This window comes from Siniperca chuatsi, linkage group LG14, assembly GCF_020085105.1.
Source record: "Siniperca chuatsi isolate FFG_IHB_CAS linkage group LG14, ASM2008510v1, whole genome shotgun sequence".
Taxonomy (NCBI): domain Eukaryota; kingdom Metazoa; phylum Chordata; class Actinopteri; order Centrarchiformes; family Sinipercidae; genus Siniperca; species Siniperca chuatsi.
The window spans coordinates 25230649-25241921 of NC_058055.1; the positions used below are offsets into that span (position 1 = coordinate 25230649).

The 11273-nt window shown below is 42.8% G+C and overlaps 1 protein-coding gene across 1 annotated transcript; it reads left to right on the forward strand.

Moving 5' to 3' along the window:
• The first annotated feature begins 6067 nt into the window (after positions 1 to 6067).
• pou4f4 (POU class 4 homeobox 4) lies at positions 6068 to 10734 on the forward strand. Its single transcript, XM_044223451.1, has 2 exons — positions 6068 to 6419; positions 7873 to 10734. The coding sequence occupies exons 1-2, from the start codon at positions 6300 to 6302 to the stop codon at positions 8806 to 8808; spliced, it is 1056 nt and encodes a 351-aa protein (XP_044079386.1). The 5' UTR covers positions 6068 to 6299; the 3' UTR covers positions 8809 to 10734.
• The last annotated feature ends 539 nt before the right edge of the window (positions 10735 to 11273 follow it).

An 11273-nucleotide genomic window follows, 5' to 3' on the forward strand; every position in this document is an offset into this window, starting at 1 on the left:
GAAACAACGTGAACATTAAAAGTGGGCAAAGTACAACATGCACATGACATTATTTTCTTTTAACTTTTGGCACATCAAAGCTTAAAGGAACACATTACATCTCTCAGAGATGTATTTATACAAGTTATGAGAAAAATGTGTCAGTGATCAACTGAGGGTCCCTGCACTCCATGCTAACAAAACTGACACACACAGCTGCATGTAATTCAAGATCGTTATGTAGCTTTAGAGCTTAAGTTCTTGTTTTTTCACTTTTTTAGGTCATACAAGTCATCTACCATCATTCAACACAGCATGATGATGTACTGGTGACACATGGATGACTTTGGTGTCTATATACTCATCTTTCAAAGCTAAGTCAAGCCGAAGGATAGTCTGCCACAATCTCTCGGTTGGTTTCCTCTATATAGAAGGGAGGCGAAACCCTTTTCCAAACCTGCAGGCGCAGGTAAAGTGCTGAGGATCTCTCCCTGAGCGAACCAACTAACCTTTTCTTCCAGCCTCGTGTCTTTAATTTGTACTGGCAGACAATGAAATATTTACAAGGAACTCTACAGGCAATTACATTAAAAGTGTGTGGTTAGACACTGCCTACCCTTCAGCGGGGCCCCCTCGGTGAGAAGCGGAGGCCGATTTGGTGAATGGTCGCAAAGTTTACAACGTCAGATTTTACTCACTATCAATAATTCAGAGCTGGAAGAAGCAGAGAGGGAGAGGAAAGGAGGACAAGAGTGAACGGAAAAGAAAGGGAAGGAGAGGAGGAGGCGAGGGCAGGAGGAGGGAGCGACGTGAGGAGGTGTGTGTTCAGACTGTGGATGTCGGCGGAAGGCTGCACTTCAGTGTCCATTTGCTAAATGTGGCAGAAATATGTAGTGTGGTGGCCATGTTCTGCTCGCTGAAAGCCTCGCCGGACGTTTGATCCCTCAGAGTCCATCCTGCACTCTGAACACACTGTCACCCATGCATTGCTGCACATACCGTACACACACATGCACATATATTGTTCAAATACACACACATAAAAACTGTTTAGTGCACTCACACACATGCCACTCATCAACAAACACACACACACACACACACACACACACACTAAACTACAACAAGGAAAACGATGTAGCTGAATTTTAGTACCAAATAGAGCAAAAGCTGCTCTGATGGCTAAATATAAGTACAACTAACAGAGAAGAGTATTAGAGAGTTGTGCAACCACACATGCGACATGTCAGTTAACTGTTAGGTTTTGACTTTTTCCGTCGATCCTCAATGAAGTGTTTAGTTTTTTTTAGTTTTGTGGGACTTGTGTATTTTCTATTTCAAATCAAATCAAACATGTACATCTACAGTAGTGGCAGAAAATATACAGACAGGTGACAAATTAAAGGAATAGCCTACATAAATGAGTAGAGAAACATAATGAATGCAGATGCTTCCCTGAAGGTGCACTGCATGGTACAGTCAAAGCAGTTAACGTCACATCATGCTATCAGTATTTAGATGTTTGGGAACAGTAGGCCTGAATGCTTAACCTCAACAGTGAGGGGGTCCAGTGGCTCTGGCATGCCGTGGGGGGTGTTTTCCTGGCAAGGTTTGGGTCCACATGTCCCATTAGAGGGAATGCCGAGGAGCATTAAGTGCATTTGCAACCTCCTGTTTTTATGCACATTTTCAATGTGAACAGAAAAAAAAAAACCTTAGCAGCCTTAGCAAAGAAATCATGACGCACGTGAAGCATGTGACTTGAATGTTCTCTGAAGCTTCCGCTCAAGTGAAGAGACTAAAAATGGTGGATGGATGGATCGACTAACAAATTATTACATGAAACACAAAGGCCATGTTTCCATCATGTTTTCCCCACGGTTTTCCATCGTTTGAGGTTTGACTGGAGCTCTTTTACTTACATCATCTCGTTGTGCCCTGTTCTTCAGCAATGGTTTAATGCATCCAACTGGAGAATTAGCGCCTCCAGCTGTTAATCTCGATGGGCTCAACTCCTAATATTTGCATAACAGTAGTGGATGGAAATGCACATAAATTTGCATTTTCTTTTACAAATTATCTGATAAATTAGTTAAAATTTGTGCTTAATCTGGATTGACTGTTGATGCTCTGGAGGCTCACGGTGGAACAACACCCATCTGTATAAATGCTGCAAAAATCAGCATTTCTGTAAATGTATGGTTGAAAGTTACAGAAACATCATGCCTTTGTTTATTAATAAATAAATTAAACAAATACATTTGAATAGATTTTTACAGGATACTGTCTGAATCAACTTTCTTATATTAAACACAGAATAAATGATGACTATGCTGCACGGTAAAACCAATGCCAGTCAAATTTCAATAAACTGTTAATCAGATGACTTTCTCTTAAAATAAGTTATTACCTTGAAGTTTGAACTTCCTTTTTCCTGCCTGCCTCTCTCTTCTTTCTCCCTACCTTCTCTTTTGCTAGAACTCTTCCTCCATCCTTTCATCCTCTCTCTCTCCTACCTCCCACCCCAGCTGGACTCCCTGCATTTTGTCCGTCCGGTGTCGCCTTCCCAGAGGAGCGTCCCGCCTGCCGGCGTCCCAGTGGGGGCGGGTGATGTATATTTGATGAGCGGGTGCTGGGGACCCTCTGGAGGGCCGTGGCTACAGCAGGACAATGGGCCTCGCTCAGGTTTCCTGCTGACCGTCACAGACACTGCTGCTCTTTTTGCAGGCGAGTCGGTGAATCAGGGCTGGAGTTTCAGCCAGGACAGCAGACCGAGAGGCAGTGACAGCAGGGGCGAGACCCAACACAGTCCAGTCTGATGCACATCTTCAGCTTTTACTGTCAGGATCATGAACAGTGAAATAAACACCTGGGTTTGAATTTTAATGTTGAATTATACCATGTTGATTTGATCCTTTTGGGGTTTTCCAATACATTGTCACTTTTAAAAGGAATAAACCCTCAATGGAAAATGATACGAGATGATCATTCATCTAATATATTACATATATATGATTAATTTTGGCTGAAAATGAAAGTTAAAAAAACAACTTTTCAGCTTATTAAAGAGAATCATATTTAATAAATTTACTTTAAAACTTATGTAAGCATCAAAATAGGATGCTGAGGCTCTGTTTTGTGGCCAACTCTGAGGATACCTGCAGTTTATGGATAAGACGATTTTCTTCTTCGGGAGACAATAAAAGCAACCTTGACTTTGACTAAAACGGATGTCCTCCTTGAACTAACGGCTGGGCAATGATGTACAACAGAGGGGAACATGCAGAGATGTTCCCATCAGGACACGTTAAGCTCATCTTTCTGTTAGTTACTTGTTTTTGTCTGGGCCTATCTTTCACTTTATCTAGCTTGTCTCACCCCCCTCCCTACAAACTTCACTGTTATATCGTCATTTTAACTCTTTTTTTTCTATTGCTTCATTTTGCTGCCTATCGCCACCCCTTCCTTGAGTCTCGTTTACCACACGCTGTTCACTGACTTAAAGACAGCTAATTCAACTGTTTTATTAACATAATAAAAGTAATTTTGTACTGATTTCATTTGCACCATAAAAAACCCCAGGTCTCTCCATAAGGTTTTTAGGGAAGATATCCTGTGGCAAAAACATACATACGTGCAGTTTGTTTCATTTTATACCTGCAATGTTGAGAATGCTGTAGTAAAATTAAATCGTGGTGCATTTTAATGGACAGCAAACAAAGATGATGAGAATGCAATGTCCACAAGAAAGGGAATCCCCAGTTGAGGCTACATGAGTTAAAAACAACATCGATACAGTCACACACAAGTGTGGAAATGTGAGAATTTGTGCAGTGATGAATATGTGTAGTTTGAGATATCACTCAGCTGAACCAAACACACCTGCATTATTATTCAACTGATCATACTGAAGTGAATTGAACTCTGATGTAGCTTTAAGTTGGACATTGCGTCCACACACACTTTAAATATCATTTCATCCACACAGACACTTCTTAAAATAAACCAGCCGTAGAGTCCTTTAGGGTTCTGAATGTACAGTGAAAGCTTAATGTTACCTTTATAGCCTTAGAGGACTGCAACTTACATGTAACAAATTCATTAAGGGGTTAAATAATGTATTATCTTTCTCTCTATGTCAACACAATGTGTACAGCTGGGGGGGGGGGGGGGACCTTCAGTTCCTTCAGGGCCACGTGTACACAACAAAAACAAGACACAGGAAGATGGGAATATTCATACAGGAAAGTTTTCTGTGGTCTGTTAAAGGCAACAAGGTCGTTTTTTTACCCCTAAGTTAATTATTCTTAGCACATTCACTCTTAATACGAAATCATGTTTTTTTTATGTTCCAGATCAGTGAATTGTGTGCATAACACTTTTGAAAAAGTTTGTGTTTTCTCATTTTCATTAATGTTTCATATTTTACATAGTTCAGCCCGACTGAGACATCTCAGCGAAAAAATATTACTAGTGTTGATATTGGTGTTTCATTTTACAAGCACGAATACAGAGAGAGACGTTTATGTTTTCATTTGTCCATATTGTATTGTAAACTGCTGGGATTAAGGAGAAGCTCTATTATTATTATTATTATTATTATTATTATTATTATTATTATTGTTGTTGTTGTTGTTGCACATTGAGCAACAGCCACATAATCACACAAAAAGAGGGATTACCTGAAGACCCCTACCCCATCAGCCCCTCTACCCATCCACCCTTTGACCCCTCCCCCTCCGGGAGCGCCTTTAGGTGATTATTGGGATAATTATTCCGTTTTATCGCTCGCGTGTCTGCCCGCCGGAAATTCCCTTTTTGATTGACAAGCTGTCGCCCCGCTGACGCCTCGCGGTTCATCTGTAAATATTTCATCATCTGCTGTTTGTGCTCTTTAGTCCCCGTTCAGGCCTGTTTATTCTTTAATTGAGGGAAGTGTGTGTGCGTGTGTGTGTGTGTGTGTATGTGTGTGGGTGGGGGGTCCTTAATACAGCCACAAAGTAAATGAAGCATGATTAATTAATGTATTAATTGCCAAGAAAGTGAATGGGGTTCAGGCGGAGGAATTCCTGCCATCAATTAATAATTGGAGCTGAATAATATCTCTCTCTGTGTGTGTGTGTGTGTGTGTGTGTGTGTGTCGGAGCAGGTTCACAATCAAATGTATTTGTATTTGTTGCATTGTTAATCCGGGCAGACCTTAGAGAATTTAGGCCTACTCCTCATCACAGAGAAGGAAGAAGCGGTCAGTCAGCTGAAGTTGTTTCACCCAAAAGATTCGATTCTTTTCTGTCGGAGCTCAGTCTGTCACCATCATAGGATAAGCTCTGTAAAGCAAAGGATGTAAGTTCGGCAAATGGAAGAAAAGCTGTTTTAAAGAAGACGCAGATGAGCTTCAGCACAGGAGCCCAGCACAGCTCTGTCTCCGCGCTGCTGTTGCGTTTTGAAAGATCTCTGCAACACTCTAAAAAAAAGACGTTTTGATATTTCAGCATCTGATCCTGCCACAGGCTCGAAAAACGAAAGCCTCAAATATACATTTAAAATGTGCTATTAAATAATTCATCTTCTTTGAGTCATTTCTTCTCGTTGACATTTACGTTTGACCACTTTCAGGCCACGCGGCTCAAACGATTTGTTGTTTAATCCAGACATTTGGGGAAAGTCATTAAACAGCATTTAGATAATTATGGGACACTGAAACTCAGACTAACACATTTCTTTTAAGAGCTCATTGATGCCGATTTTTATATCTGACCTTTTTAACTTTTCCATCAACTTTCTATTTTCGGGACTCTCGGTGGTCCAGTTGTTTCCCATTTGCTGGCCTGTGTTGCTCAGTGAAGCCCGTTTCTTCTCGCAGGTGTTGATTTCCAGTTATTTCAACGGATATTTTTCAACAGTGCAACCTCACAGCATCCTTCCTCGTTTCTCCTTTCCCAGCGAGCCAGGCACGCTTGGAGGCGTGGCTACAGTCGGGGAACTCCACGTGATTGGTGGAGACGTCCAGTAGGAGGGAGTGGGGATCCACCAATGAGGAGGAGCCTGCGCGGCAGTGGTCCAATATAGCAGCTGGAGGCGAGGAGCATCTTTATTATAGAGCTCATTTACAGGCGAAAAGGAGACAGGAGAGCCGCAGGAGCCCAGGAGTTACCTCTCCTACTCTGTTTCTGTGTTCTGCACCTGCGACCCGATCACGAACTACTTTTCATTCAAAGTGTCTGGCAGGTTTTTCTCCCCGAGGCGTTTCTTTTTAGAAAATCACCAAAACGGAACCCAACGAGGACGACGGACAACGACCCTCCCTCACTTCTGCAATCATGATGTCGATGAACAGCAAGCAGCCTTTCAGTATGCACCCCATCCTCCACGAACCCAAATACACTCCTCTGCACTCCAGCTCGGAGGCCATCCGCAGGGCCTGTCTGCCCACACCGTCGGTAAGTCCACAGCTCATTTCACTGCTGACTTCCTTCAGCTCCTGTCGTTTGCCAGCTAAACTTCCAAAATCCTCAACTTGCAACATTTCTCGGGAAATATTGGAGAATTTACATATGGCTGGAAAAAAAATGTACTTTTTTTCTCTGGCCAGTCTGACACTTTTACAGAATCAAGCTCGTAAATGATTAGATACGGAGTTTAAACCATAGGGCACGGACGCACACAGGAATCATTGGCCCTGGACTCTATCCTAATGCGTTTCAGTTAGAATATGGGTTCCACATCAATTTCGAGAATATAACTATATCTGTTTTTTTTAGCAGAAAAATCATATTTCGGTAACTTAAGTCAAAATGTTCCCATTTCACCACCAGAAAACCAGAAAAGCGTCCTGTTTGGACACAGTGGGGAAAATGAAATAATTAACTGCAAAGAAATGACAAAATAAATTAAATATAGAATTTAACAAAATGTTTTGAGGCAATCGAGATTGGATGTGGATGTGGCAGGGTGGATCAGACAGCACCAGCAGCACAAAGAGGGCAATCTCAGAGCAGAAAGTCGCACAAATGCGTCTCTGAGAAGCCAAATCCTGCATTCAGGATTCAAGTGCGAGTGATGCTGCTAAAAAGTGAAAGAAGATAAAAGATGAAGGAGGCGGCGCGGATTCTCTAAGCGCGTGTTATCTCATATCATCCCATTTCTATTCAAACTCACATTCGTCTCATTTCACTGTCCGTAGAAATGATTCAGGAGATCGTAAATATTAATTTTAAATGAATATTCATCCACGCTGACACACTTTCTAGGGCAGATCCAGTGATGTCCAAGTTGCATTAGATTACATTGTTTGACAAGTAAGAAACAAAGTTGAGTGAACGTTGCAAGAAAACGCATTTTAATTGTCATGTGTGCTGAAAACCTTTCTGCATACTGGAACCCGTGTGCGTAGTTGAGATATAAAAATGTCAACGCTTATTACGCTGCTTAATATTCCAATTTTAAAAGTTTCTCACAGGTGAAAAGGTTCAAGTAAACGTGAAGCTTTCACGCGTGAAAAAGCTGTAAATACATGTGATATTTAACGTGTAAAAAAGCATCGATAGCTTCACCTGACCGATGATTAGTTTGCAGCAGTCTTTTCCCTCTTTGACCAGACTTTCGTTGTTCCTCTTTAAACTTACACCGTTTCATTTTGAATTAAATAGAAAGAAATTTAAATTAAAATGTCTTAATTGTTTCTATTATTTTCCACAGATGTGAATATGAATGTCTTTACAAGGAAATGAAAATAATCCACACTTGAGATGATCCATGTAATGGACAGCTTTGTGCATGGCGCTGTGGAAAAAATAAATTGTTTAAACTTGTAATGATTACATGGAGTCAATATGTTGATTTTCTTTGGTCAGATTTCCTCCTCTAACCGGTCTGCCTCTGCTCCTCTCGCAGCTTCAGGGCAACATCTTCGCCGGCTTTGATGAGACTTTGCTGCAGAGAGCCGAGGCTCTGGCCGCTGTGGACATTGTGGCCCAGAAGAGCCATCCGTTCAAACCAGACGCGACCTACCACACCATGACCACCATGACCAGCATGACCTGCACCCCGACCTCCTCCTCCGCGCACCTGCACCACCCCTCCGTTCTCACCTCCCACCACCACCACCACCCGGCGCACCACCAGCCGGCACAGGGCCTGGAGGGCGACCTGCTGGACCACCTCACACCGGGTATCTCCCTGGGAGGCATGCCCGGCTCGGACGTCTGCTCCACGGCCTCGCACACCGCCCACGCCGCCCACATGTCGGCCATCAACCACATGCAGCATCACCACCACCATCAACAGTCCATGAACATGCACCCACACGGGCTGGGGTCCCACAGCTCCTTGGGGACCGGCGGCGTAGACGCAGAGCCCGATCCCCGGGAGCTGGAGTCGTTCGCCGAGAGGTTCAAACAAAGGCGGATCAAACTCGGGGTGACCCAGGCGGACGTGGGCTCGGCCCTGGCCAACCTTAAGATCCCCGGGGTCGGATGTCTGAGCCAGAGTACCATCTGCAGGTTCGAGTCCCTGACGCTGTCGCACAACAACATGGTGGCCCTTAAGCCGATCCTGGAGGCCTGGTTGGAGGAGGCGGAGCGGGCGCAGCGGGAGAAGATGGCCAAGCCGGAGATCTTCAACGGGGGCGACAAAAAGAGGAAACGGACGTCTATCGCCGCCCCGGAGAAGCGCTCCCTGGAGGCTTATTTCGCCGTGCAGCCGAGGCCCTCGTCGGAGAAGATCGCCGCAATCGCCGAGAAACTGGACCTGAAAAAGAACGTGGTCCGGGTTTGGTTTTGCAATCAGAGGCAAAAGCAGAAACGAATGAAGTTTTCTGCGACGCACTAAGACCAGTGGGGGGAAACACAGAGACTAATCAGAGACAAGCTGCTGCTGCACACTGTCAGAAAAAACAAGGTACACCGTTGTGCCTTTTGGTCCTGCGGCTGGACCTGTTTGCCACACAGCCAGGGCCCCGTAGGTGCGCACTGCTTCACAAGTCATGTAATCTCTTATCAAGTTAAGATAAAAGTTTCTCATTAAATTATTTTTGCTTTCAAGAATTCCTGAAATGAAACTGCATTGAAAATGTAAGATGCTTCATCACTCCATCGGCTGAATTCGTTATTTCTCGAAGAAAGAAATCCCCTTTTTCTGACTAAATAACGGACTAAATGTCTTGTTAAGATTCACAGTGTTGTCCGTCTTGTAAAGGAGCAGCATTCACAGCCGTGTTTTTGCACCAGTGCCTGAATTTCCAATTATGGAAACGGTTTCACAGAAAGTATTCAACACAGGCAGCAACTTCTTGCTTTTGAAGCATATGCAAAGACAAACCTGCACGTCTCTGGAGTCTTTCAGCTGCATTTTAGAGGCGCTGAGAGGTTTGGATGCGGGACACCTGATGACTATCCTCCACTCAGCATAACCAGGAACTGTTTTTTTTTTTTAAATAGTTTTTGGAAGTTTCAGCCTCATACAGCTTCAAAAACAACTGGATTCAACGGTGTACCTTTTTTATTCTGACAGTGGAGACGGAGCACCGGGACTGGGAGAAAGACTGAGACCCTGTCCAAAAACCCGAGACTCTTAAATCTGTATGCTTCTCCACAGAGTAGTTACCCTCTGAGGTATGGGAGAAAGTGATCCCCATCGTGGCAGAAAAAGAGGGGGGAACAATGCTCCGTCTCTTTCATTCTTATGGCAATTATTGTACAAAAAAAAATAAGCATAATAATGACGGGAATCGAGGAATAATCGCTATTATCCTCCTCAGTCAGAATAGCTTTTTTTATATTTATCATTGTACATATTTGTGAATATGTTGCACCTCCGTGTGTGGAAAAGCTCATTGAAATGTATTGAATTTTCGCTGTCTTTTCTCCCAGGTGTTTGTTTCTGTAGATAATTCGATAGTTTTTTTGGGGGACAGATCGAACGAAACGAGTGAAAACGTCGATCTGTGGCTAATTTATGAGGCACAATAACTACTGTAATCCTTTGCATGGTTTACTCGTGAGGGGGAGAGGGGTGTTTTCTGTGCGTTTATGGCTCCAAAAATATGAAAATAACCCCCCGAAGTGAATGCATTGCAATAAGAAGAAACACACACACACACACACACACACACAAACACACGCACGAATACACACATTCACACGGTATAGCTGTGTGGCTACCTCATTACGCAAGTGTTGGCACGTTCATGGTGATTTAAAAAAACACACACACACACACACACGCTAAAAAAACGAGTAGGGTCATTTTCGGTTTGTTTTTGAATGTGTTTTGTTCCTTGTGTTCCTCTTCCACCCATCTAATGGTGAATTAGGCCTAGAAGACTCACTGATGTGTAAACCTGTTGTATGTTCAAGTTCACTGCAATGATGCTTTGACAATCAAATTATTATTATTTTTATTATTATTCATAAGTTGTTGATCTCCCCCTTTATGTCTTCATGAAAATGAATAATTGTGCGTTATCAGGCCTATTATTATTATTATTATTATTATTATGACTGACACCTTTCTGGAGCGCACTTTGTAGATATTCTGGTGAAGGAAAATGGTCGGCCTTATTTATACTTATTTTTCCAACGCTTAACACTTAAAACGTTAAGTTTTGTTTTATTTTCTTAATATTGCCCTTATTTATTTGAACTTAATTTATTTTGGAGGGGGGGGGGGGAAATCATATTTCATTTGTGACAGTGTGCTTTAAATGTGTCTGTGTAAGCGACAGAAGCTGAAATAAACCTTGCACGTTTTACTTCATCCTCTGACAGCCTTTCTTTGGAACATAAAACATCCAAATAAACTAAAAGGCAGGTTTTATTTTTTATTTTTTGGTTCTCATAGAAATGTGAAAAATCACATTTTCCCATTTGAATCTTGCACTAAGTGAGAACAGCATTTGGTCCTATAAAACATTTTCAATAATGAATATCTCTGTTCAGCTTTGTATCGCCATCGCACCTCAGGCGAGGCCTGTGTTTGCTGATGGAGGTGTTAATAGTCTTTTTTTTTTTTTTTGAAAAGATGGATTTAATGGACCGGTGCAATCGGAGCTTTGAGCAGCAGCCTGTCTGTGTCTCCGTCTCTTGGAAACAGTTTGCGTGTTTGTGCAGAGAGGAAGGCAGCTGCTGCTCTGAAACAGGAGAAGCCTGGAGGTGAAGGAGGTCCGTCTGAAAGCTGCTTCCCAGCGGTGATGAATAGGATTTGATACTTGAGTGACTCTAATATTGATCAGCTTTGCTGGGTATGAAAACTACACGGCTTTATCACATCAAGGAATACGCAGGCAGGCCTTGTGT